General features: G+C 45.0%; 1 protein-coding gene across 1 annotated transcript in view; it reads left to right on the top strand.

Moving 5' to 3' along the window:
• UTP20 (UTP20 small subunit processome component) overlaps window positions 1-24,787 on the top strand; it is an 88,510-nt gene extending 63,723 nt beyond the window's left edge. Inside the window, exons 39-62 of the mRNA XM_058673309.1 lie at window positions 130-269; window positions 487-569; window positions 1,654-1,970; window positions 3,597-3,736; window positions 3,952-4,108; window positions 5,658-5,756; window positions 6,998-7,165; window positions 8,497-8,663; window positions 9,313-9,454; window positions 10,569-10,685; window positions 12,438-12,608; window positions 12,815-12,946; window positions 13,995-14,105; window positions 15,331-15,410; window positions 15,825-15,894; window positions 15,999-16,181; window positions 17,007-17,138; window positions 18,142-18,274; window positions 19,373-19,560; window positions 20,523-20,594; window positions 22,065-22,289; window positions 22,516-22,642; window positions 24,186-24,331; window positions 24,579-24,787. Coding sequence (XP_058529292.1) covers window positions 130-269; window positions 487-569; window positions 1,654-1,970; window positions 3,597-3,736; window positions 3,952-4,108; window positions 5,658-5,756; window positions 6,998-7,165; window positions 8,497-8,663; window positions 9,313-9,454; window positions 10,569-10,685; window positions 12,438-12,608; window positions 12,815-12,946; window positions 13,995-14,105; window positions 15,331-15,410; window positions 15,825-15,894; window positions 15,999-16,181; window positions 17,007-17,138; window positions 18,142-18,274; window positions 19,373-19,560; window positions 20,523-20,594; window positions 22,065-22,289; window positions 22,516-22,642; window positions 24,186-24,331; window positions 24,579-24,734 — 3,456 coding nt within the window. The 3' untranslated portion in view covers window positions 24,735-24,787. The remainder of the gene's footprint in view (window positions 1-129; window positions 270-486; window positions 570-1,653; window positions 1,971-3,596; window positions 3,737-3,951; window positions 4,109-5,657; window positions 5,757-6,997; window positions 7,166-8,496; window positions 8,664-9,312; window positions 9,455-10,568; window positions 10,686-12,437; window positions 12,609-12,814; window positions 12,947-13,994; window positions 14,106-15,330; window positions 15,411-15,824; window positions 15,895-15,998; window positions 16,182-17,006; window positions 17,139-18,141; window positions 18,275-19,372; window positions 19,561-20,522; window positions 20,595-22,064; window positions 22,290-22,515; window positions 22,643-24,185; window positions 24,332-24,578) is intronic.
• Window positions 24,788-27,683: the final 2,896 nt, after the last annotated feature.

The following is a 27,683-nucleotide window of genomic DNA, read 5'->3' as shown; positions in this document are numbered from 1 at the left end:
AGCTGTTTATTGGGATTTACTGTTGTTTTTTCCCGTTTTGTCTTTGCTGATCATCCTGTTTGCCTTTTCAGCCTCATGCCTTATTCATAAACGCCTGTCCCACACTGGCACTCTTGATTTACTTTACAGCATGAAAACATAACCGTAGCGGCCACGGAGGCCATTGGGGCCGTGTGCAAACATCTCTCTTGGCCAGCGTACATCTATTACTTGAAGCATTTCATTCATGTCTTACAGACCGGACAGATCAACCAAAAGCTGGGGGTCAGGTATGAGCAAACATGTTTATTTCCTTTTCAAAATATAATTTTAAAATGACTTCCTGAATTAGTCTGCTATCATCTCCTTTGCTTTTTGCCTTATTTTAATGAGGTCATGCTAACGCTTATTAATGTCAAGGCTACTGATGAAATTGTGTACAAGTCTTTGAACTTTCTCTCCTTTAAGTAGTCAATGAAACATTTCTGTGTATATTTTTTCCAACAGTTTGCTAGTAATCGTGTTAGACGCATTCCACTTTGACCACAAAACACTTGAGGAGCAAATGGCAAAACTTCAGAATGAAGAAAGTAAGTTTTTGAAACTTCCTAAAACTATATTGCCACCTTATTCTTGGATAATTTGGGATTGTGAACTGAAGATGGCAAAATTCAAATTGGTCTCTTTTGCTGCTCTTGTAGCAGAATGTGTCATGAGGGAGCTGAATCAGTTTACATATTCTGGTAAAACTTGATTTATCTATAGTGAAAAATTACATAGTTTATTAGTGAAGAATCCTGAGCTGTAGATTTACACAGGAGTAAACAACCAATTGTATACAGAGGGATGTGTTATTTTCTATGATATCTGGTAGATTCAGTGTATTAAATGCATTTTTTGCTTAATGTATTTCAAACTTAATAATGAATTTCTGGAATTATAACCAGAGCATAATTTATGGAGCATCTTATTATCTTTAAATGAATCTAGATTTTACAATATTTTTTTTTGAAACACATTTTAGAAAGTTAAATAGAGAGCGAGAGAGATTCCATGTGCTAGTTCACCCCTCAAATGGCTGCAGCTGGGGCTGGGCCAGCCCAAAGCCAGGTACAGGGATCCAGTCACTTGAGCCATTCCCAGCCATAGCGGCTGGTAGTTAGAAAAGAAGTGAGCAGCCAGGATTTGAACCGTGCCCATATGCAATTCCTACCTGACCTGCTGCACCATGCTGGCAGCTCTGCCCCATATCTTTGATGTGAGAAACCGAGGTGCTAGAATTGTAAAGTAACTTTTCCAAAGCTACATAGTCAGTAAACACAAATTAATTTTCTGGAACTGGAGAGAACCAGACCTGTGTTGGAGTTTATTTTGTTTACCTACACAGTAGCCTTGCCAGGCAGGCAGTTAAGATGAAGCCGAATCCCAGTGGCTTCATCGACTGGACATTGATTTGTCAACCTTGAAGTCTAGTGCACCTGCCCCCTAATACCACTGCCTCGATTTGTTTAAGGGACTGAATCTTGGAATCAGCAAAATTTCTGCATAAAAACCTTTGACTCCCATTGGTTTTTCACACTCGTGAGTGTAGATTGTTGCTTTCGGAAACTCTCAAGCACAGGGCTTTGGAAGCCTTTACAAAGGTTTTTGTTTTGTTTTGTTTTTTGATTCTAGGGGATTGTTGTTGTGATGTAAACATGGACACAATGGAATTGACTGAGTTAACGGAGCAGGAGGCCATGGAGCTAGGAAACCCGGATGAGGAAGAGAAGGAAATTCCACACATGAGTCTGGCAGGCCATGACAGACAGCCAGGAAGTCCCGAGCCTGGTGACTCCGAAGGGGCGGCACCTAGGGAGCCCGAGTGCACCGCGAGGTCTGTCTCCTCCCTCCCGCGGAATAAGGAAGAGTTGGAGAGAACGATTCTAAATATCCAAACAGCCATCACCGGGGATATCCTACCCAGGCTCCATAAATGCCTCGCGTCCACGGTAATCCTTCTGGTGGGGCCCGTCAGACCAAGACTCCTGTTGGTCCCTAATGGACTTCAGCCTCTGGGTCTCACGCTGTCCCAGCCCTTCATGAGTCATCTCCGCTCTCAGCAGCTTCCGGCTCATTGCCTGCTGCTGCTGCTGGGCAGGACTGCGCCCTGGCTGTGGTTTCCATGTGGCTGATCCGTGCCCATGCCTCTCTGAAGTGCATGGTCAGATGACTCACATTGCCAAAAACCGTACTAAAAAAACAGCATAATTCTCTTTGTCACTGCTTGGGCACCTTACTTTCATACTCCGTCTTTATCCTGGTTAATGGGGATAACATTTGGCAGTGCAGCCTCCTGGCACCAGAGCCTCTCCTTTCCAGTGTAAAATATGGGTCAGCAGATGACGGCCCACTAACTGGAACCTGCTTTTGCACATAAAGCTGTGTCGGGACACAGTTGCTACACCCATTCATTCTGCTTTTGTGTTAGAGCAGCCAAAATAAGTGGCTTTACCAGAAATCCTAAAGCCAAAAATGTTACTCTCAGGCCCTTTGTAGAAAAAATTTTGCCAGTTGGTGGTGTAAAACGCTGATATAGTCATTTTGTGTATTTGCAATTAAACCTTTATTTGAGCCACTGTACTTCATTTTTTCAAAAGATCTATAAGAATTACAGAGAGAGCAAGGGAGAGACAAAGATTTTTCAATCTGCTGATGAACTTGCCAAATGATCACAGTGGGCAGACCAGAGCTGGCAACCAGGAGCTTCTTCCAGGCCTCCAATGTAGGCGGTGGGGCCAAGGTTTTCAGCCATCCTCGGCTACTTTCCTGGGCCACGTGCCAGAAGCCGGGAAAGTGGATTAGTCAGAATGAAAATAAATGTATTGATTTTTGGTTGAAAAAATGTGGATCAGCCAGAACTAGAACAGGTTCTCATAGAGGATGCCAGCACTGCAGGAGGAGGATGAACTCACCATACCACTGCACCAGCCATATAGTGCTGGGTTTTTTGTGTACCAACAATATTATGCACTTTTTTAATTATTATTATTGGAAAGGCAGATCAGATTTATGGAGGAGAGAGAGAGAAAGATCTTTGCTCCACTGGCTGACTCCCCAAATGGCTGCAAAGACCAGAGCTGGGCTGATCCAGAGCCAGGAGCCTCGTCCAAGTCTCCTATGTGGATATAGAGGCTCCGGGCTTTGGGCCGTCCTCTGCTGCTTTCCCAGGCCACAAGCAGGGAGCTGGATGAGAAGTGGAGCAACTGGGATATGAACTGGTGCCCACAAGGGATCCCAGTGATTGAAGGGGGAGGGTTAGCCAATCGAGCCATTGTGTCAGGCCCTTATAGATGTTTTACATATTTCATTATAGTCTCAACACAAGGCATAAAAATTGGCCTTTTTTCTTCCATGTGTTTCTTGGAATGATAGAACATTCTGAGTCCTATTCCTTTTATAATTTTTAGAGGTTTATTCCCAAATTACCATTAATTTCTTTAGAAAATACTAAAGATATAGGTGGGCTTATAGTATACAAAAAGAGCTTGTCTTCCTGTGTAATCTTCCTATGCAAGGTTACAGTGTTTGTTAAGGACTAATGCTTTATTTTACTGTAACCTAAATTTTTCTGACAGACTAAAAGAGAAGAAGAGCATAAGCTCATCAAGTCAAAGATTGTGAATGATGAGGAAGTGGTCAGAGTTCCTCTAGCGTTTGCCATGGTTAAGCTAATGCACTCCCTTCCGAAAGACGTCATGGAGGCCAACCTGCCAAGGTATGTTGGGTAGCAAATTCCAAGAGCTTAGTGAGCCTTGAAAATTGGTTCTTCCTTAAATCACGAATCCTTTGGTTGGGAAGAGTAATACTGTTTGCCGTGGTTCACAGTCCAAACTGGGAAATTTGGGAGATGAGTAATTAGGAGACAGAAAGAACGTTATTTCTCATTGCTGCCATGTATTTGAGTGGTCGTTTTCCCTGCTCACTTCCTAGCATTTTGCTGAAAGTGTGTGCCCTCCTCAAGAACAGAGCACAGGAAATCAGAGACATTGCCCGCAGCACCCTGGCAAAAATCATAGAGGATCTGGGGGTGCACTTCCTGCAGTACGTCCTGAAGGAGCTGCAGACCACCCTTGTCCGCGGCTATCAGGTAAATGCGTCGCGTGCTTCCTGGGCAAGTCAGGTTGCAGTGGGATACTTGCGGGTGAACAGTGCGCATCAGGGGCTTTTGGCCTGCCCTCGGTGAAGAACCAACGATAACAGACAGCTGTATTCAAAAGTTGCCAGTTTATATTAAAGACTTTAGTTTTAAGAAAAGTCCCTATTTCTGATGGTTTTTTTTTAAATCTTATGAACCTGTTACATGACTGAAATTCCTTAATTTCATGTTTTCTATTATTTATACTGAGCCTACTTCCACAGATATTAAGGATAAAAACACACATCTGTAAACATCCAAGTGATGAAAACAATAAGAGCTCCAGGCAGAACACAAAACCCTTGAGTGTCTCTATGGCTATCAGGCTCTTGCTGCAGCACGTGCAGGTGCTGAACCAGCAGTTACCTGGAGTTGTGAGGGATCAGGGACCTGAGGGACTCCCCATTGTAGTGAGACTCTGGAGCAGCTGGCCACTGGGGGGTGCTGTAGCTTGCAGGCCCAGTGAACAGACAGGGGTGGCCCTCTCATGTGGAACTTCTGACATTTCCTATGGCCAGAATGCTGCCAACACCACCACCACCACATTGTCGGGAGCTGTGATGCGGATGTGGAAAATCAAAGATTGCCTCTCCTCTCTATGAGGCTTCTGAGTTCCCTGTCCTCGTCCAGGTCAGAGTAAGGACCTTCTTAGGTTTCTGTGTCCTGGTACTCATTTCTGTGTAGGCCCGGATCTAGTGAGCGGACATGGGTGTGAACTCTGTGAAAGCTTGCTGGCGCCTGGGTTCCGGCTTTCTTCCCCCGGAGCTGCTCCTTTTAGGACTGCATTGAGTGTCAGGACAGGTAGAGTGTGTTTGCCCCTCGTGCCTTACGGAGCCCCTGTCGGTGTCCTTCATTGTGTTCTTCTAGCCAGCCCTTGATTTTGTGTCTGCAGAGTGTGAAGTGCTGTGTTAGGCAGTGGGGATGAGGGCCAGGATACTGCATCTCTGTCCTTCAGGGTTCATTTGCACAGGTTGAAGGAGCACCCAAGCAGCCCTTGTTTCCTCTAATCAACTGTTCCATGAGAACATTGACATAGACACAGTGGAGCTGAGAGAAAGCTGGTTTGGGTTTAGTACTACCCGTGTGAACACTACCAAGATTGTATTCTTCAGGTGCCACTCTTCACCTTGTCCAACCAATTAACTAACTTTTTAAAACTTACATAAAGCCCACAACAGCTACTTTATTAGGCATTTTACTTGTTTTCTTCACAACACTTTCTATCCTAGCTTTGCATTCAGCACTGGTTAAGTCCCTTCACTCTTGAGCTGGTTTTTGAAGTTCAAGACTGCTGCGCCTTTATAAACCTCTGTCCTGGTGTTGTTACATTAATCTGTCTTGAAAGATGGTAATACATTTCTGAATGTCTTAGACAAAGTGATCACTTGGTGGTGGGCAGCACGTGCCACTCCTCAGAGCTGTCAGAGTTGTCGCCTGGGACCTCTCCAGTGCTCCTCGGGGTGTTCCAACATTCATGTCTTTACCCCGCTTCTCATTTTAGGTGCACGTGCTAACTTTCACCGTTTACATGTTGCTGCAAAACCTCACCAGCAAGCTCCAGGTCGGAGACTTGGACTCTTGTTTAGATATAATGATTGAGGTAAGATTTACACAAAGGAATCCCACTTTTTTCTCAAGTAGGCAAAGGATGCCAAAAAAAACAATCAGTTTGCAAAATAAGAAATCATAACAGCTCTAAGAATAAAAATAACATTTAAGAGGTAAAACCCAAATATAGTAAGTACTCTGCCACTGTTCATAGATTATAAATATATGGTATAATCTCTCTGAAACAGTTCATACTATGTATTGAGAGCTCTTGAAATGAACAAAAAACTTTTAACTCTCTTCCAAGAATCAGTATGAATGGAGTAATCAGAGATATGATATAGGATTTATGTGAAAATGTGTTTCTCTAAGCTCTATTTATAATAGTAAAGAAATTAAAGATCAGCTTTTAAAATTAGATGTGATAACTTGGCCAATTGATTAGGAAAAGAATAATTTTGCTATAGAACCTTTTGTTGTATTTATTTTTTAAAAACTGGACATTAACATTTTGCATTTCAATTTAAATATTTATAATGCTTTGTATAATTAAGTTGTAAATGTTTTATCTGAAAAGAAAAGTCTACTAATACACAATTATGTACGAATGATGAGGCTTGCAAAGGTTCCTGCCAAGTGCCCATCATGACACAGCAGTGTAAGCCGCTGCCACTTGGGGCGCACATGTCCCTGTTGCTGTACCTGCTTTGGGGCACAGCTACCTCACTTCTGATTCAGTGTCGAGCTAATGCGCAGCCTTGCAGGCACAAGGCATAGCGCAAGTACTTAGGTCTTGTTTCTAACAAAAAGACCCGAGGCTCCTGGCTTCAATCTGTCCCAGTCTTGGGCTATGTCACTCAGCCTCTCAAGTAAATAAAAACAAATTAAGGTTTTGAAAGGTCATTGCTTGTGGAATCAATAGATAAATTCAAGTGACAAGTTTGATATCTCTTTTTTTCTTTTCATTGAACTTTTTGTGGATTGTTCTTCATATGAATATATTTAAGAATTTTCTTGCGTGAAAACAAATTTACCTTTTACTTCTATTTCCCATAAGCTTTGTGAAGTGTCCTCCTGTGTTTGCGAGGTGTTTTGCCTTTGTTTCCCGTTAGGGTCAGCCTTTGTTTCTGTCTGGGTTTCTCTCGTGGTAGTTAGACCCGCCTGCAGTGAAGTGCACCAAGTCCTGCTGTCTGGCTCAGCGCAGCCCGCCTTGCTCTCCTGGGATCTGTGCCGTCTCGCGTTGCCTGTTCTGCCCTACGTGACGGGTGTTTGTCTGCTCTTTCCCCCACCAAGATTTTTAACCGCGAGTTGTTTGGTGCCATTGCCGAAGAGAAGGAAGTAAAACAGATCCTCTCCAAAGTCATGGAGGCACGGAGAAGCAAGAGTTACGATTCCTACGAAATCCTGGGCAAGTTTATAGGAAAAGATCAAGTGACAAAACTTATCCTTCCATTGAAAGAGGTAAGGAATTCGATGTAGGGAATCGCCACGTTACCAGTCTCGGGAGCTTCTAAAAGGAGCCTTGCCGCCACCCCTCCGAGCATCCGGGGCTTCCACATCTGTGTCTTCTACCAACTGCAGATTAAAACTACATGGGAAAAGAAATTGTATCTGTATTGAGCATGTACAGATATTTTTTTCCTTATTATTTCCTAAGCAACACAATATAGCAAATATTTATGAAGCATTTCCATTGCATTGATGTCATGAATAATTTAGAGGTGATTTCAAGTGTTTGAGAGTAGGTTATATAAGGGAAATTAAAAAAAAGTGGTGGGTTGGGGCTTGTGTGGTGGCATAGGAGACTAAAATGCCTGCAAGCACTGGTATTCCATATGGGCACTGGTCCTGGCTGCTCCACCTCCAATCCAGCTCTTTACTTATGGCCTGGGAAGGCAGTGGATCATGGTCTGAGGCCTTGGGTTCCTGCACCTACATGGGAGGCCGGGAAGCAGCCCCTGGCTCCTGACTTTGGATTAACTCAGCTCCCACCATTGAGGCCACTTGGAGAATGAACCAGTAGATGGGAGACCTCTCTCTGAATCTGCTGCTCTCTGTAAAAACCTCCCTTTCAAAAAATAACATCGTGGAAAAATGGAATGAGAAGCCAGGATGAATTTTTATGAACTTCTTGGCACCTACTCGTGTGAAAATCCTGTACCATAACAGACTCGAGCAGCTGTGGTTTTGCATGACAAATGTCTTTAAATCTGATCCTGATAGGTCCCAGGGGACTGATGTACAGCTTGCCCGCGTTTTTTGTTTGTTTGTTTTGCTTTTGCTTTTAAAGTCACCAAATTAGGTGCTTTAACGTAAGGGTCATAGTCCCTAATGACAACCAAGAGATGTGAAAGGAAAGTCAGTGAAAACCTGGGTACTGGTGGAAGCTGCAGCCGGTCGAGTCAGTACCTAAGAATAATAACTGGTTATCTTGCTGAGGCTGGCGAGCCTGAGCTCCCGCCGAGTTGTCCTGATTTACCCAGAGCCGATAGCGAGCCCTGAGGCTTGGCGGTTGCAGCTCTCACTCGTCGTTGCCTTGGTTGGTGCCGTGGCAGTGTCCCGCTCCTCTGATCTGGACTGTGTGTCCCGGGTGTCAGCGACAGAGCGCAGAGGCAGGCAGCCCTCACAGGGGCCTGTCTTGGGACTGGGGTTATAGGTAACTTTTGCTGTATATGTTGTATCTCCATTTGAAATTTTATGAAGAATGTACTTTCCAGTTAGGGAAAAAAGATGTTTTGAAAAACACATTGCATTCTGTGTTACATCACCATGGTGTTGATGTTTGCCTTTAGATCTTACAAAATACCACAAGTCTGAAACTGGCCCGGAAGGTGCATGAAACCTTACGGCGAATCATAGCAGGACTGATTGTCAATCAGGAAATGACAGCGGAGGCCATTCTATTGCTCAGTTATGGCTTGGTCAGTGAAAATCTCCCCCTGTTAACAGAAAAAGAAAAGTAAGTTTGGGAGAAAAAAAAAGAAAGCCTTTAGGTGCTCATTTCTGATTTGCTGATTTATTTGACTTTTTCATTAACTCTTCAGTGGGTCATTTTAACAGTTTGCTTTAGTTAAAAAAATCTGTTCATCTGAGCTATAGGATGGTACTGTTTTGTGGCATGATACAGTTTATCAGACTGCTTCTCTTATGAATGAGGTAGCTGTGAAAGCAGTCCTTTCTTTTTGTGTTTTTCTGTTGCCATTTTCACTTTTAGTTCAGAGAGACTTTAAGTATATACCTCTTACTGTAATTAAACAGAGATTTAAACCTGTGAAGGATTTTGAACTACCCTGAAGTGTTAGTAAGGTGTGGGGATTTTGCCTCCCTGTTCTCAAAGATTCCTTGACATTTATTTTCAGAGATCAGACAAAGGGATTGTCTTGTTACTTTAGTTGCAGGGCTGCCCTTCTGACCTGTGTTTCTGGGTGTTATGCTTGATCAGGAATCTGATCATCTCTGGGTTTCTTGTGGTTGTGGGGGAGGGAGGAAGCAGCAGGCGGCATGTGAGGCACTGCTGAGCTGTCATCCCCCTGCAGACCCCGGTGTAGCTTCTTGGAGTTCAGCTAATGCACTTGCCCCTGCTGTTTTCATTCCATTGTGATTGACAGAAACCCAGCACCCCCTGCACCAGATCCACGCCTGCCACCCCAGAGCTGCCTTCTGCTTCCGCCGACTCCCACTCGGACCGGACCGAAAGCTGCTGTGAGCAGGAAGACCAACATGCACATATTTATTGAATCTGGACTTCGGGTAAGAATTAGCATTAACAGGGATAGGCTGCTTTCAGATGACCACAGACCTTTTGTAAGTCCTCTGCAGAATTAGCCGGGAACGCACACTTCCACTGGAAACGCCTAATTGTGAAAAAGGTGGCTTGGTCCATTTCTTGTATATCTCTTCCAGTAGTTAATAATTGTCAGAGGATTAATGGTTCTAATGTAGTGCGTATTAGGATTTCTCAACTGCCTTGCTCAGGAGCCTTTTAAAGGATTAGTTTTAGAACTTTTTTTCAATTTTTTTAAGGTTTATTATTTTTTTTATTGGAAATTCAAATTTCAGAGAGAAAGATCTTGTATCCACGGCTTCACTTTTCAAGTGGCTACAACGGCCAGAACTGAGCTGGTGCAGAGCCAAGAGCCTCCTCTGGGTCTCCCACACACGTGCAGGGTCCCAAGGCTTTGGGCCGTCCTCGACTGCTTTCCCAGGCCACAAGCAGGGAGCTGGATGGAAAGTGGAGCTGCTGGGATGTGAACTGGCAGCCATGTGGGATTCTGTCGCATGCAAAGCAAGAACTTTAGCCACTAGGCTGCCGCGTTGGGCCTGCAGAAAGGTGTTTGAAACACAGATCTGATTATTTTATGTGTCTGTGGAGAGGACCCAGTCCTTCATTTGGGCAGCAGAGTCTAACTTCATGTTGTGCTCCTCTGACACACCGTGCGGCTTGCTGGCTGCCCCTCAGCTCTGCTCCGTCATCGTGTCAATGCTAGCGTGGGACCGCACCAGCCGCTCACCCCTCAAAGGCCCAGCATTTGCATTTAATTTTTCCTTAGAGTCTTTGTTCCTGGCTAACATCCCTCAAGAGAGGAACCGCATGTGTTGGTCCTTCGTAAGTCCTGCGTCAGAGCTTATGCCTGGAATCACAGGAGAGGCCGCGTAAACACTGGGAAACAGGCTTAGCAGCTCGGCTGCCCAGCAATCTCCTTCTGGGCTGACCAACATTATCCTGGACAGTTTCTCATTTTTTAAAAAAAATGATTTAAATAGAAGTGTTTTAACCTGTCTTACCTCTTAAAATCATTTCCCATTCACCTACCACATCTGGTCTTAGGAGCAAATGGGTAAGTGTGCTTTTGAAACCTTTTAGCTGTTACATCTGAGTCTGAAGACTTCTAAGATCAAGTCTTCGTGTGAACACGCCCTGGAAATGTTGGATCCTTTCGTGCCTCTCCTCATAGACTGCCTGGCCTCCAGGGACGTGAAGGTGAGCCCTGCCCCTTGGAGAGCGTGTCCTGCACAGTGCTGGAGTGCTCGGTCTTCTTCAGGAGCTGCTAGAGGACTGAAAGGGATTTTTGACATGCTCAACCACCCGTTTTCTGCATTACTTACAATCCTGGTTGGCTTGCCAGCGATTGTTACAAAGGCCTCTCTAGGTGTATCAGTTGTCTCATTTGATCCTCATGACCTGAGTGTGAGTGGTACCATAGTGTGTCCTATGTCAGGCAGCACCACCATCATCATCACTGTCACTACCACTACTCCAAGCTGCGAATCCTAGACATTCTCTCTAATTATCTCAGCCTGTAAGGCATGCACTCATGCACTTGCATGCTTCTCATTTTTTTTTTTTTTTTTTTTGAAAGGCGAATTTGCACAGAGAGGGGAAAGATACAGACAACATCTGCTCATTCACTCCCCAAATGGCTGCAAAGGCCAGAGCTGAGCTAATCCAAAGCTGGGAGCCAGGAGTTTCTTTCTGATCTCCCCCATGGGTGAAGAGTCCTAAGGTCTTGATCCATTCTCTGCTGCCTTCTCAGGCCATAAGCAGAGAGCTGGGCTGGAAGTAGAGCAGCCAAGACATGAAACAGTGCCCATTTGGGATACTAGCACTGGTAAGCAGAGGATTAGCTAGCTGTGCCACCACACTGGCCCCAGCATCTTTTTATTCTTTAATAATTTCTTATTTGAAAGAGAGGGAGAAACATAGACACTGGACGTTTCCCATCTGCTGATTCGCTCTAGATGGCCATAATAGCCAGCTCGGGGCAGGCTGAAACCAGGAGTCAGGAACTTCGTCCTGGTCTCTCACACTCTGCTGCTTTTCCTAGGCTGTTAATTAGCACGAAGCTAGACAGGAAGTGAAGCATCAGGGGCCCAAGCTGGAAGCCATCTGTAATGTCAGCATCCCTGGGCAGCTTTCCCTATTACACCAGAACACCAGACCCAAGACAGTTTTAATGTTTCTATCTTGTAGGTGAAAAAACTAGAGCTAAGGCCAAGTCATAGGTGTAGAGTGTAAACCTAGATCCCCCGTGTCCTGAGGCCTGTACTGCTTCCCTTGCTTCCATCACGTGCCTTGCAGATTCAGGTACTGAGAGGTCAGTCGCATCCCCACAGGCAGCAGGTAATCAGTGACGGAGCTGGGTGTAAACTCTAGTCTTTCTGGCCCCCCTGCTTCCGTCTACTGCTTCGTTTAATCCAGCCCCCAGAGGCCCCCAGAGCAGCCAGTGCAGGTGGCGTTATATTGTGCAGAGCTAAGCTAGCTGATCCGTTCTAGGAGGCTTGGCCCCAGAGGTTCAGTGACTCTCTGCAATCCCACAGCCCCAGCTTGTTCTTTGCGTAGCATTTCACTCCGTTAAATAATAGTTCATCTTTCCCAAGCTTAATTTCTAATGCATAAGTGTTGTCCTTCTTGTCATTAAAACACACAGTGAGTGCCTTTTGTACAAAACACTGGCTTAGTAAGCATGGCTCACTTGAAGTGCCAGTCTAGAAAGCAGAGAAGGTATACATGTGCAGTGTCCCTGCTTGCTTGTGATCTGCCTTCACTGGCTTATAGACAGGCAGTAATGTCATCGACATCAGGGAGTAGGAAACTTCCTGTGGCCCAGGCCATAGTCCTGCCCAGTGAGGTGTACACAGCACTTCAGTTACTCAGCTTAGCTGCCTGCGGTCTTCGCAGCCTCAGCTGCACCGTCAGGGTGCCCACATTGACTGTTTGGTTTTGTGCTTTCAGGTGATCACAGGTGCTTTACAGTGCCTCATCTGGGTGCTGAGGTTCCCTCTGCCTTCCATAGAAACCAAGGCAGAAAAGCTGACGAAACACCTCTTCCTTTTGCTCAAGAACTACGCAAAACTTGGGGCTGCAAGGGGTCAGAATTTCCACCTGGTCGTCAACTGTTTCAAGGTGAGCTGTCTTCACTTTGCATTTTGAGAAAACCAGGACAGTTAGCATCAAGGTTGCCCTTGTTGTCTTGGTCCAAGTTTTTTCCAGGATAGTTTTCTCAGGCAGTTGCTATTTTGTGTAGAAAAATGTTGGTGTATTATATCTTACTTCACTGTACCTAAAACGTAGAATGTGCTGACTGCTGACTTCACTGTCATAAATTACAGTGTGTGACTATCCTTGTAAAGAAAGTCAAGTCGTACCAAATAACTGAAAAACAGCTTCAAGTTCTCCTGGCATATGCTGAGGAAGACATTTACGACACTTCAAGACAAGCTACTGCGTTTGGTCTTCTCAAGGTACCGTGTTACCACAGTGATGGCTTTTACACTGTAGACAGCAGGTTGTGGCAGAGCGAGCTTCCCCAAATGGCTGGAGCTGGACCAGGGCCTGGCCCAGGAACCAGGAACTCAGTAGCCGAGGGACTGGCTGCTTGAGCCGCGCTGATTCCCCTAGGGTCTGCATTAGTAGGAAACTGGAGTCAGACAGGAACCTTTACTGTGGGACATGCGTGTCCTAACCAGTGCTATAACCACTTGGGCAAATTTCTCACCCCAGGTTTAAAAATGATTTTTATTTGTTTATTTTAGAGATACACAGAGAGACATCTGTTTTTCGTTTTATGTTTTGTTGTGTATTTGTTTCAGAGATAGAGGAGAGGCTGATTTTTTTTTTTTTTAAGGTTTATTTATTTTTATTGGAAAGTCAGATTTGTAGAAAGGAGATACAGGAAGATCTTCCACCTGCTGGGTTACTCCCCAAGCGGCTGCAACAGCCAGAGCTGAACCAATCTGAAGCCAGCAGCCCGGAGCTTCTTCTTGGTCTCCCACACACATGCAGGGTCCCAAGGCTTTGGGCCATCCTCTGCTGCTTTCCCAGGCCACAAGCAGGGAGCTGGATGGGAAGCGGAGCAGCCAGAGTATGTACCAGTGCCCATAATGGGATCCCGGCACATGCAAGGCAGGGACTTTACCCGCTAAACTACCACATCGAGCCTCCAGAATGATCTTTCATCTGCTGGTTTAGTCCCCAAATGACCCTGACAGGTGAGACTTGGCCAGGAAAAAAACCAGGGTCCTGGAACTCCATCCTTGATTCCCTTATGGCTACTGCCTTCTTAGATACATTAGCAGAGAGAACTGGGATTTGAACTGCTGCTCTGTGGTGGCTTAAGCTGCTACACCACAGCATGTCAGCCCATGCATCAAATGTCTAGAAAGTGTTGGAATATAGTCCTTTAATTATAGACGATTCCTGAAAAGAAGTAGTAAAATGGCATCAAAGCTTCTTCCTTCGTCTGCACTAAAACACATTGGAATGAGTCTATCTTTTCCTTTTGTATTTTAGGCTATTTTATCAAGAAAATTGTTGGTTCCAGAAATTGATGATGTCATGCGGAAAGTATCCAAGTTGGCTATTTCTGCACAAAATGAGCCTGCCAGAGTCCAGTGCAGACAGGTTGGTATTGAGAGATGGCTCCATGGCAGAACCTGGGTCTTGCCTTGTCTGTTCAGCTTTTAGTTAGAGATGTCCACATTGGCTGAATTCCGAAGAGCACTGGGGGTGTGGATGCCTTGTGCTGAGACTCGGGTGCCTTAATGCAGGAGATGAGAGATGATTTCCTAAGGACTGATGATGGCGCAGCCGAAATGTGAGGGAGGAAGAATGCCAGGCAGTAACTTCTGCAGAAGGTGGAGTGAGGTAGCAGGAGGAGGCACCTGGGCAGGCCCTGATGTTTTGGTAAAGATTCAGGGAGTTCTTCCAGGACCAAGAAGGAGATATTGAAATCTTTGGGCATTGGAGTGACCCGTGATTGATTTGTGTTTGTGCATTTGTCCTGCCAAGATTGGATGAGTGCAGGTGATAACCCAGAGGTGAGGATTTCTGAACTTGGGGGTTGAAGGTATAATTGAGTTGCTGAGGAGGCCAGAGTGGAAGGGGGAAAAAAATGTATTCCACACATCATGGCTTTGTATAACTATATTGCAAAGAAACAGAGTCCTCATTTATGCCTAAAGGGGATGGGGGAAAGGAGTCAGACCTTAGAAAGTTTAATAATTTGCCTTACTTCTCATAGTTTATTACTGAAGAGGAAGATAATCATGGCTTGGAAAATAAGCCTTTGGACCCAGATTAGACACCAAATTCTAGCCTTGTCACATAAGCAAAATATTTAATGTCTGTGCCAATTTCGTTCTCTTCAACCATTGAAGAAGATATTCCTATCATTACTCCCAAAGAGGGTAGTAGGAACTAAGAAAAATTAGCGCCATGTTTGGTGCACAGAAGGGATTTAGCAAATGCCTTAGCTACTGTCATTGGTGTTAGTATTACCACCCGTTGTTACAGTCACACAAGGGGAGGAAATGGGGCCGAAGCACAGTCCGTGCTAGTCCATCCCGTCACCTCTCAAAGAGCAATCAGCCTCCAACGTGCAAGGGAGGGAGGCGTGATTGACAGGCCTGCGGGGGCCAGGACTGGTTGATGTCCTCTGTGTGGGCAGGGCCTAGGTTACAGTGTCGGCCTCCCAGGCAGGTTTAGCTTGTGTCCTTTGGAAAGGCTGGTGGATGACTCTTTTGAAGGATTTTTAAAACCTACCAGTGTGTCCTAGGAAGCAGCTTAGAACATAGAAATCCTGGAGACTGGAGACGCAAATAATCATCTTGATGGCTTTCGTTCCTAGGTGTTTCTGAAATACCTTCTTGACTATCCCCTGGGTGACAAATTGAGACCAAACTTGGACTTCTTGCTGGCTCAGCTGAAGTAAGTAAGCTCCAAGGCAGGGGCATTGTTCCTTTCTTCCCATTAATGTGGCAGCTGTCTGAACGTAGAGACGTCGTTGCTTAGATGCCGTGAATGACTCGGGCTTGGTTATCATTGTGCTGAATTCCATGACTCGTGTGTTTGTGTGAGCGTACGAGTGGCTTGTTAACCCATCTAGTTCTTGGATGGTCATTAGAATCCACTTAGGAGAATGTTGAAAATGTATCAACGTGGCATTTTAAAACTGTGGTAACTTGGTAGAAATATGCAAGTGTTAACATTGAAGAAATGAAAGTAGTTTCCCTTTTCTTTAAGAAATAGACTGACACATTGGCATGTTATGTTAAATTTTTTTAAATAATTCTTGGTCAATGGCATGGGCTACTAACCCATCCGCTAATGCTCTTGCCCTAGTTATGAACATGAGACCGGAAGAGAGTCCACCTTGGAGATGATCGCCTATCTCTTTGAGACATTCCCTCAGGTACTGCGGGGCGCCCCAACAGACCCCTTGCCTTCTGCCTCCCCTGTCACAGCACCTGGGGGAGTCCTTCCGGGGTCTGGGCGTCAATGGCTCTTTGCTCTCAGGGACTTCTCCACGAGAACTGTGGCATGTTCTTCGTTCCTCTTTGTCTCATGGTGGTGAATGACGACTCTGCCGTGTGCAAGAAAATGGCGTCCATGACTATCAAATCCTTACTCAGCAAAATCAGCCTTGAGAAGAAAGACTGGCTGTTCGAAATGGTCACCTCCTGGTTTGCAGCAAAAAAGGTAAGGACTGTTTTTCTTAATACTTCATCATCAAGGCTTTGCTTTTTGGCATGCATGCTTTGAATATGAATATTATATCATATATTGTTGAATTAATTTGTCCCAGCTAGGTTTATTATTATCTGGTCACACAAAGAATCTATTCTTTTTTTTTTTTTTTTTTTTTTTTGTGGGGTTGTTTTGTTTCGTTTTTTGTTTTTTTATTTTTTTATATAAAGAATATATTCTCAAAGTTTTAGGAAGTGTCAGAAGTTATAGAAAGTAGTATAAAAATCAGCTGAGTTCTTATTATTTCAGTAAAGTTGGCAAGGTACTGTATAAATGTACCATAGCATACTTAACCTGCCTCTGTTGATGAATAACTTTATTTCCAGTCTTGCTTCTTTGGTTTCTGAGATGTAATCTGTCATTCTGTCCATGTTGTTATTTACTCTCTCTCCAACATCAGGGGCCCATCTTTGTGGATGAGAAACAGGTTACATCTACGTCATCTGTCGTGATGTTTTCGTTGCAGGCCCGCAAAGTTTAGGGGGAAGAATGAGACTTGCTATTCCTTTTTTTTACTAACTTAAAATGTGAAAAAATATGTATATATAAATACTCAGTGGACACCAATACATGTCACTAAAAAAAAAAATCAGCACTGTTCTGTTGGGGGCAGCGCGAAGGTTTCTGCACAATATGTGTTTATGTTGCTAATTTCTGACATCGAGAATGTTTCTGTTATTTCTGAATGTTGACATGATGTGCACTTTGTTTTACACTTTGGGGACTGGCTTCCTGATCTGTGTGAACACTGTGTGATGGTTTGCTGCTTTCTGGCAGAGCCTGAACAGACAGCTTGCTGCCCTCATCTGTGGCTTGTTTGTGGAAAACGAAGGCCTCGATTTTGAGAGAAGGCTTAACACTGTTCTTCCTGTGATGGAAAGGACGATTGATCCTGACAGCTTTCAAGATGTAAGTGCTTTTCTGGAAAATGGAGCTGCCACCGAGCTTTATACTTTTACCTTGTGATGGTATGGCTGCTAGCGTACCACTTGCATTCAGAAATTAATTTTTGATTGGTAAGAACAAGAGTCCATTGTAGTTGGAAGTTCTAAAGGCCTGCTTCCTATGCAGAATATTGCAGTTCACGTGCTGGTTCTACTTCTGATCCAGCTTCCTGCTACAGGAGAGGGCTCAGGCACCTGGGTTCCCACCACCCGTGTGGAAGACCCAGGTGTCTCCTGCGTGGACCAGGCCCGGCTGCTGCAGAGTAAATAATGGGGAGAAGATCTCTTTGTATAGCTCAGTCATTCTACTTCTCAAAGAAATAAGAACACATTTAAAATAAGTAAATACATAAAATAAGAGCTAAAGTAAATTATCTCTTACAGTATATGAGAAAGTTCTTACTTGGGCAGTGTTGTTCCTTTGGCGATACCCGATTTTTTTTTTTTTACTTGTTCCACTGAATTTTTTAGAAATTTTTATTTATCTGCTTATTAAAGGGGCAAAAGCAGGCAGAAAGAGGGCTTCCATACACTGGTTTATTGCTCAAATGCCTGCAAAAGCAAGCGGCAGGAAGGCAAACTGGGTCTCCCACAGGGATGGCACGAACCCCGTCACTGAAGTGGCCGCTGCTGCATCCCAGGGTGTTCCAGCGAAAGCTGAAGTCATGAGCAGAGCTGGGACTAGAACCCAGGCACTCGATAAGGTGTGCAGGGATGCCAGCTAGTGTAACCGCCAGGCCAAAGGCCTGCTGCTCTACAGGGTGGGGGCGCCTCTGCTGCCTGGTGGGCAGAGAGGCAGGGGTGCGGCTGAGCATCCCACCATGGGTAGGGCAGCCCTCCGCTGCCCAGCGAAGCCCTCTCTGCCCTTGAGTGCCAGGAGTGCTGAGCTTGGGACACCCAGATGTGAGTGCAGGCTGCCGTGGAAACATCCACCTCTGGACCTGACTGAGGTGAGCGTCCTGTCTTAGGTCATGGGAGAGGCGGAGGAGAAGGCTGCGGACCGCCTGCTCTTCAGCTTTCTCACGCTGATGACTAAGCTCATCAAGGAATGCAACATTATCCAGCACACCAAGCCTGCAGAGACATGGAGCAAAATCTGGAGTAAGTGTTTCCTTTTTATTTAAAGCTGAAAACAAACTGCTGAAAATCGACTTGGGAACTTAGTTAAGAACACTTGAGAATTGAAGATTCTTTCAGACTAATTATGGTGAAAATGTCTTCTTCTGGAAAAAAAATATTATGCCTAATAAATATGACTGTTCAATTTCATTGTATAAGAGGACATTAATAATTGTGTAATGAAAGGGAAAAAATTCTCAGTGCTGCTTGCTATTTGATGATAGTGTAATGTGCATGTTTTTTCCTTCCTTGTGTTTGTGTATTCCGCGTCCTTGCAGTTTTACCACAGTGTGCAGCAGGATGCTGTGAAGGACCTACATGTCTGATTCCAGCCAGGGGTTTAGAGAGGCTTATTAATTCCATATAGACTTTTCTGTCCTGTTCTGTTGTCCTTGAGTAAGCCTAATATTGTACTGTAACATGCTAGATATTGAAGTTATTGTATATGTAGTCCATGGTATAAATATGTCTAATCTATTTAAACTTTGTGGGATTTGCTAAAGGAAACAAAATACAAATTCAAAATGTTTAATTTGACACGTCCAACTCTGATTCACCAGGAAAAAGACACTGGCATGGATGCTCACAGTCCCCTCGTGACAACAAGCTCCAGCGTCCGTGAGAAGCAGGGCAGTCCCTGTGTCCTGCTGTGCAGTGGCTCCGCTGAGGCCTATAAAAACACTTGTTCTTATGTGTAGCACATAGAAAGCCTTCAATAAATAATACTTTTCCAGAGAGCTACTTGGAGCTACCAGTTTCACTGTCAGACACAAATATGTCCAACTAAAATGTACATGAGTCATTTCAAAAAGTATGAAAATATAGAGTGTTGATACCAATCAAATCCAAAACCAGGCCTTCTGGAACTGGTCCAATTTTAGGGGTACTCATGTCTCTTCGTGGCCATCTGTTGCCCTGGGCTTGACTGACTCTCCAGTTGTCCCAGCATCTCCGCCTCTCTTGAGTTCCTTTATCTTCGGTTCCCCACTCAGGCACATAACAGGGCATGCGTCATCTAGTCATATTTCTGCTGAACTTGCAGAACTCTGGGGCGTCTGAGGTTGTCTTTTGGTTCCCTAGGTCACGTGCATGCCCACCTGAGACACCCACACAGCTGGGTGTGGCTCACAGCAGCCCAGATTTTTGGATTGCTCTTTTCCTCCTGTCAGCCAGAGGAGCTTATTCGAAAATGGCGTGCCAAAAAAGCTAAAAAGAAGCTCTCGGAACCGGTAGCAGTCCAATTCCTAACAAGTAACCTTGACCAGAAGGTAATGCAAACCCTTTTCCTTCTCTGGTGACCCTCGGGAGACTTCCTTGTGACTCAGCAAGCTCTCCTGGAGCAGCCTCCTGGGAAAGTCTTGCAACCAACAACTCTTGAACAGGCACATCAGTAGGATGGTCAGCAGTTGGAGGGGGTCACCCCAAGACCATAGGTTTTCCAAAGATAGTTATTAGATTTGTGAGTCTGTTCAGGTCTCTAATTTGCTCATTAAGCGTGGCCATCTTGTTTCTTTCATAGCGCTGGAAATTAATACTGTCCTCCCTCCTTCCGAACTTTGTTAGTCACTAAGCAAGACTCTCAATATTGAATAGACCTAGAAAGGAAAAGAGGAAGCAAGAAAAGAAAAGTGTCAGAGTGCTCTAGCTAGAATTTAAGAATTGTTGCAAGTACCTGACGGGTGTGAAAACATTCCGTGAGCTGACGCGCTGAGGGAAGCTGGGAGGAGGCAACTGCGTCGTTGCTGACCCAGAATCTTTGGTTCTTTGGATCGCTGCAGATGGTCATTAGGAGCAAAATCTAGTGCCTCCGGCATATGATGATTCGTTTTTATGGTTAAGATTTTTTGTTTTGTTTTTAACTAAATAATTTATTTGAAAGACAGACAGGAAAAAAAAACAGAAAAATGGACAAATCTTCCATTTACTAATTTGTTTCTCAAATGGTCGTGACAGCCAGGGCTAGTCCAGGCTGAAGTGAAGGGCTAAGAACTCCAGCCAGGTCCCCTGCTCAGGTGACAGGGTCTGCATTCCTGCAGCCATCGGCCGCTGTCTTCTCAGGCACATCACAAGGAAGCTGGATTGGGAGTGGAGTAACTGGAACTTGGACCAGGCACTCCAGTGTGAGACGATAGTTTTGGAAATGGCAGCTTACCCTGTGTCACGATGCCAGCCCCTGGGGTTAGTGTTTTGTAAATAATCCATATGTTATTCTTTGCTGTTGTCTTCACAGATGAAAAGCATCTCTCTAGCCTCTTGCCATCAGTTGCATTCGAAGTTCTTAGATCCGTCTCTGGGAGAGCAGGTAAGAATTATAGTCGTCCTGGTTTAATAGGAGAGACCTACCGTGCTGCTGTTTGGCAATCTAGGACTAGGCCAGGATTCGTTATTTGCTTTGTTTCAACCTGTTTCTGGAAAACTGGATAAAATACAGACATACATTCACATACATGTTTAGCTGTGCAGGTGTGTCTAGTCAACTCTTGAGTCTACAGTTGGGATCACTCTTGGCTCCATTTGCAAGTCCCCAGACAGAACATGCAGGGGCAGCTGACGAAGCTCATTTCATCTTTGCTCTTCGTTATCTGTTCCACATCATGACCAAAATTTTGAAGAGAGTTGATTGGCTGATTTTTTTCCTATTCCTGTAATGCTGGATTTCCTCAAAGCTTTATCTAAAGACACCTTTTAGGTGTTATGTCACAAACACTGAACCTGTGGTATGTGTCACACTGTGGCGGCTCAGGAAGGAGTAGGGAGCCCCTTCAGTGAGCGGCAGAGGGGGCACAAGAAACCCTGCCAGGGTAGACAGGGGTGAGGCGATGCCAAGTTTAACTAGTATTAACTCAGCAGGAGAGAAACTGGGACCTTTGCTTGATCATGGGTCTTTGGGTAAGAGATTGATGTGCTTTGGCTGCCGCAAGGTTCAGAAAAGACCTCCAGACCTCGTATATATTCATGGAGGCCAAATGTCAAGAAGAAAGCAAGGCAAATCCTGGCACTGACTTTTTGTGGCCAGGCTAGTCTTGGAGAGAATACAGGGTTCTGACCACTGTGTCTGGGACCACTTTTGACACACATTACATCCAGCAGGGTAGCCAAATGAGGAAAAACTCAAAACAGGCTTGGTTTCCTCGTTCAAGTAATGACTGTGCAGTGCCTCCATCTGAGCCTGGCAGGTGTCACAAAGATGCTGTCAGGACATGAGTCTGTCACTGTAAAATCAAAATTGATCCATGGGCCATTTCACCAACTGGATCAGACGGAACTCGGGAAGGGAAGGGCTTCCCGAGCAGTTAAGAACTTAGACTTGAATTCTAAATACCTTGGAGTTGAGACTAGCCAGTTTCGTTTTCCTTTCTTGTATTGTTGAGTCATTTAATAACTCTGAGCCTTTGTTCTTTCCTGTCATTTGTACCTGACAGGAATGTTTAAAGATAGAATTGAAATGCTATGAGTAAATCAACTCATCAGCACTCAAGTAAAAACTATTTTTCTGTAAGATTGTTGAATGAATTTAATAGAAATGAGGATAGAAGTTTACTTTTAAAATGCAAATACTTATTTTATGTGACCTTTAAGGGCAGAACTAGACCAAGTACAAGGAAGTTACACACCATTAGGGAAGATCTTCAGATTAATATCAAAAAATGCAAACATCTGTTTAATAGCAGTTTTTATTTTCTAATTGTAGAATATCTAGTTTACCTTATACTTTAATGAGCACATTTGTTTCAGAATCACAGTGTCTTCCCTTTATTTTTTTTTTTTTAAGGTTGTTAAGAATTTGTTGTTTATAGCCAAAGTCTTATATTTGCTGGAACGTGATTGTGGAGACAAAGAAGGTGAGGTCGGAGAAGATGTGGTGGAGCAGGCAGAGGGGGACCCCGAAGAGGTGAAGGACGGGTCCCCCAAGCCAGCCACACTGCTGTGGCTCATCCAGAAATTATCCCGCATGGCGAAGCTAGAAGCCGCGTACTCACCCCGAAACCCCTTAAAGGTAGGACGAAGACTCAGGAAGACCGGAATCAGTCACTTATTTAAAATATATATTGTAGCAGTTTTGGTGACGTGTGAAGTCCCTAAGAATTTTACCATCTGAAACTAATACTGCAGCAGTGACAAAATGGGTCCGAGGCGGAATCCTGCTTTCCGAATCGGTGCTGTGTAGTTGAAAGCCTGCATGTTAGAAACGCCTCCCCAGTGAACGCGGTCTGTCCTTACAGAGAACATGCATCTTCAAGTTCCTCGGCGCCGTGGCCATGGACCTCGGCGTAGACAAGGTGCAGCCCTACCTCCCCGTGATCATCGCGCCTCTGTTTCGAGAACTGAACAGCACCTATTCCGAGCAAGGTAAGGCTCCGACCCATTCTGCTGGACACCTGCTCCTCTGAGTGCCTCCCTCCTTCCCACCGTCCCCATCCCTGCCAGAGCTCGGGCAGGAGAACGTGTGAGGTTTCAGGGTGATGGTGGTTAGCCACCCCACGGGCTTGTTTCTGCTGTATCTGCTGGCCCTCTTCGTAAGCCTCCTCGTGTCTGAGACTGAACGTTGCACTCTTGATTTTTTTTTAATGTTTCACTCGTAAACAGATTATTCAGAGGAATTGTTCTTTGAAGTGACTCAACCTCAAAGAACTATGAACAATAGTGAATCATAAAATATTGCATTCTTCACAGACTATGGAAATGATCCCTGAAAGTATAGTCTTAAAATACTTCATTCTTAACAATCATAGGGGCTGGCGTTGCTGCACAGTGGGTTAAGCTGCTGACTATGATGCTGATGTTCTAAATGAGCCCTGGTTCCGGTCTTGCTGCTTCCCTTTTGATCCAGCTCCCTGCTAGTGCACCTGAGTAAGCAATGCAAGATGGCCCAGCTGCTCGTACCCTGTCCCCCATGTGAGAGACCAGGATGGAGCTCCTGGCCCCTGGTGTTGGCCTGGGCCTCGACCTGACCCTTGAGGCCATTTCAGGAGTGTACCAGCACATGGGAGATTTCTGTATGCCTGTGTAATTCCGCCTTGCAAAATGTCAGTACTGAACAAGAATTATAAGGCAAAGACATATGCATTATCTTTATTCGCAATGTTTTCTAACTATCATTTAATATTTCCTATTTTTCTTCTTTATCCTTCCAGATTTATTTACTTATTTGAAAGAGTTACAAAGAGAGGGGGAGAGACAGATTTTCTATCCACTGCTTCTCTCCCCAAGTGGCTACAACAGCCAGGGATAGGCCAAGCTTCATCCGGATCTGTCATGCAGATGGAAAGGGCCTAAACACTTGGGCCATCCTCCCCATTACCAGGTCATTAGCAGGGAGCTGGATCCAAAGTGGAGCAGTTGGGTCTTGAACCCACGCCCATGTGGGTTGCTAGGACTATGAGCAGCTTACAGATTAGCCTTCTATGCCAGAGCGCTGGCTCCAAAAGCCTGTAAGCTAACACAGACGTCCTGAGCTACCCTGAAACTGCAGACAAACATCTGTGGGCTGTTTGCATCTGAGGACAGGAGGCAGAGAAATGCTGGGGGTTAGCGCTTCATCTTTCTGAGTTGCTGTGGCAGAGCTGAGTCTGTGATTCATAGGTTAGAGGGGGGCTGGAGAAGCCATCTTACATCTGCCTGCAGCTGCCCAAGGCTGAGCAAATGGACCAAGGTAACCCGAAACATTGCACTCCTGTCTAGGAAGCTGGCCTGTGGCCTCGTGTTGCCAACCTCAGCGAGCTGGTGGCTGGCAGGGTTGTGTCCAACACTTGTGCTGTGTTTCCCATTGCCAAGGCCAGTGTTCAGTGTTGCGCAGTAACAGGTGCCAGTGGAGCTTCAGTGAGGTGCGGCGCTGGCTCTTGTTGATGCTCGGTATTCCCACCTAACTGTGCTCTTTGCTCTGTGTGAGTAGATCCTCTGCTGAAGAATCTGTCCCAGGAAATCATAGACTTACTCAAAAAACTCGTTGGCCTTGAGAACTTCTCATTAGCCTTTGCCTCTGTGCAAAAGCAAGCGAACGAGAAAAGAGCGCTGCGGAAGAAGAGGAAGGCTCTGGAGGTGAGTCGGCCGGGTGACAGCACGCTGTGTCCACAGGGCCCGAGAGCCGTTCTCCCCGGGAGTGTGCCCAGTGTGTGTCACCGCGCCACACCGAGCGCTGAGGACGTGGGGACTTGACTGCCGGGCGTTACTGCATTCAGGATGTTTAAAGGAGAATACAATGCTGTATGTTCTCCATTTGTTTTTTATCCATTTAATCTTTTCTTAACACTTAAAAGTAATATGAACTTCCTATTTTCTTTTCAAGTTTGTAACCAATCCTGATATTGCTGCCAAGAAAAAGCTGAAGAAACACAAGAATAAAAGTGAAGCCAAGAAGAGAAAGATAGAGTTTCTACGTCCAGGCTATAAGGCCAAGAGACAGAAAACTCAGAGCCTGAAGCAGTTAGCAATGGTGGAGTAGCTGGCTTACACTAACTCCGGAGCGTGAACTTTCTGGTATATTCTGCTAGTTTAAGTGTGTTCCAGGTTTTATTAAATTATGTTTTTGGCATAGACTGTATATATGTAATATAACATGAGCATATATTTTTTAATTAAAATGCTGCCTACTCTACCATCGTCTGAAATATATGACACTAGTGAAAGAATTTGACATAATTTTTTATCAAAAAATACATATTAAAATATCAAGAAAAAAAATACAGCAGTTAGAGATAGACCACGTAAGCGATTTGCCAGTTTTATGGAGACTGTCAGAGCATTAGGAAAGATCTGCACAAATATGACCTGGTTCATGAACTAGAACATGTGGTATCAGAAGGTGCTGGCTCTTCCCGAGTAAATCCCCCTGGGTGAATGCAGTTCTGAGCAGCAAAAGCCCTGTTAGTCTACTGGAACGATCTGAAACTCTATATAAAAGATAATAAGCCAGAATAGTCCTGACTCTCTTGGAGAGTTTTGCCCCAAAGGATATCAAAAGATACAAAAAGTGTTTCTTGTAAAGGAAAAGGGTAAATTGTACTTCATTAAAATTAAGCATTTCTGTTTTTGAAGACACAAACTTGGATTTGGCACACATCACATAGATGGTCTCTGAGTTGGGATGGTTTGACTCCACATTCGGATGCATCCAGTGGGAACCATACCTCTCATTTTGAATTCTGTCCTTTTCCTGGGCTCACAGTTTGACATCCTCTCCCAAGATGTCAGGCCACGAAGGCAGAGACAGTGTCCAGTCAGCCACACGACCACAGAGGCAGACAACGGAGAGACCACAGCACACTGCAGCTCCAGGCTGTGATGGTCTGCTAAGTGTTGAGTGCATTCTCAATTTAAAATGATCAGGAGTTATCCCCATTCTAAGTTGAAGAGGCCTTGCTATGTTGAAGAATTAGTAGTGCCCAAGCCATATAAACAGTACCAAAAGTAGTAAAAGAGAAAGATGAGCATTGCATAAAAGAAGAAACGTAGAGGACGCTTAATCATCAGTGCTGAGTTGCCGCTGCTCTGCTGGTTCTTACAGTACTGTTGGATGATCAGCGCCAGCCTGGCTGTGGAAGCCCCTGAACTTCATGTGTTCCCTCACCCTGGAACTTTTACAATCTTAACACCTGGATTTTGAGATCCTCCCAGCAGAATCAGAGTGCAACCATCAGACTGACAAGGCTGAAAGTACAATACAAAGTTCTGACAACTAGGAACTTGTAAAAGCCATTTTGGAGAAGTTTGATATTCTTTATAAATGTGAATGTGGGAAACCCCTTACCATTATAATACTCAGGAGAATTTGGGGATCTGGATATGAATATATGTTAGAATCTATACAGAAAAAAAGGATGATTTCAGTTACTTCTGAAAAAGGGTAAGTAAGAGGGGGGAACTTGGGATGTTCTTGTGTCGTAGATGCGGTGTTCAATTCCCCAGTTCTCGTATGCTTCAGACTCCTAGCTGCTTTACTATTTGAGAACTAGATCGAGCTCTCCTGTTGTGCCATGCCTCAGATGGCCACAGTGGCCACGTGGCCCAGGCCAAGGCCACGAGCCAGGAACTCAAACCAGGCATCCCATGTGCGTGGCGGGAGAGAACTACGAGAGCCAGGTGCTCTGGGCACGGTGGTGGCATCCTCAGCACCGACTCACCCCTCAGGCCAAATGCCCTCTCCCCTCCGTGAGATGATATTTTGAGTACCAAATGTTTCATTTTAGAAGATTTTCATTATTTTTATAGGAAAGGTAGACTTATAGAGATGAAAGACAGAGAGTAAGGTCTTCCATCTACTAGTTCACTTCCCATCTGGCCGCAGTGGCCAGAGCTGAGCTGATCTGAAGCCAGGAGCCTCCTGCCGGTCTCCCACACACGTGCAGGGTCCCAAGGCTTGGGGCCAGCCTCTGCTGCTTTCCCAGGCCACAAGCAGGGAGCTGGATGGGAAGCGGAGCAGCCGGGATTAGAACCGGCGTCCATATGGGATGCCGGCACAGCAAGGCAGAGGATCAGCCACCAGCACCTTATTAAAATTTTTTTCTAGTATAGGGCCAAAAGAACTAAGTTAATAAAGAAAATAAGCAGTTAGCTTTTAAGGTTTAAGATGGACAACTTGGGGCCAGGAGTTGTGGCAAAGCCAGTTAAGCCATTCATTGCTTGTAACACCAACATCCCATACAGGAGAGCTGTCTCAAGACCCAGCCATTCCAGTTCGTGTGCAGCTTCCTACTAATCTTGGCAAAGCAGCACAACACCATGCTGCATGAGCCCGTCACTCGTGCGGAGCTCGGCTCCTGGCCCAGCTCTGGTTGCACGGCCATTTGAGGAGCTTACAACCACAACTGCAGTCAGTCACACTCTTGGCGCTCAACTCTAGGCACCCTCTGCTTCTTGCCGCACCTGTGGAGGTGATGTTCCTTCGTGTCCTGTTGGATCCAAAGAGTGAATTCATCCCATGTGCCAGGCACTTGGCATACATTTTAATCCTCATCCTCCACTTTAGTTTCCTAAGACTAGTAATGATTTTACAAATGAGGAAACAAAGAATGGGCATAAAAACCTAAATGTGACATAGGATCTAAGTGTGAAATCACTGAAACCCGTAAATGAAAGTCTGCACTGCCTGTGTAGCACGTGGCATAGGAACCAGTGGCTCAGGCATTCACTTCAGTGTCTGGGGCAGTTTGTAACGCAAACAGGAGTCCTCACCCTGCTGAGGAGAGTGATAATGTGCCAAATGGATAAATGTGGGATATCTTGGAAGATATTTCTGTTTTTTTATTTTTTAAGATTTGTTTTTATTGCAGTTAGATATACAGAGAGAAGGAAAGACAGAGAGGAAGATCTTCCGTCCGATGATTCACTCCCAAAGCGACCACAACCAATCTGAAGCCAGGAGCTCTTCTGGGACTCCCACACAGGTGCAGGG

This window comes from Ochotona princeps, chromosome 15 (genome assembly GCF_030435755.1).
Source record: "Ochotona princeps isolate mOchPri1 chromosome 15, mOchPri1.hap1, whole genome shotgun sequence".
In the NCBI taxonomy this organism is placed as follows: Eukaryota; Metazoa; Chordata; class Mammalia; order Lagomorpha; family Ochotonidae; genus Ochotona; species Ochotona princeps.
Note: the sequence above shows the minus strand (reverse complement) of the source record. Positions and strands in the feature narration are given on the sequence as shown.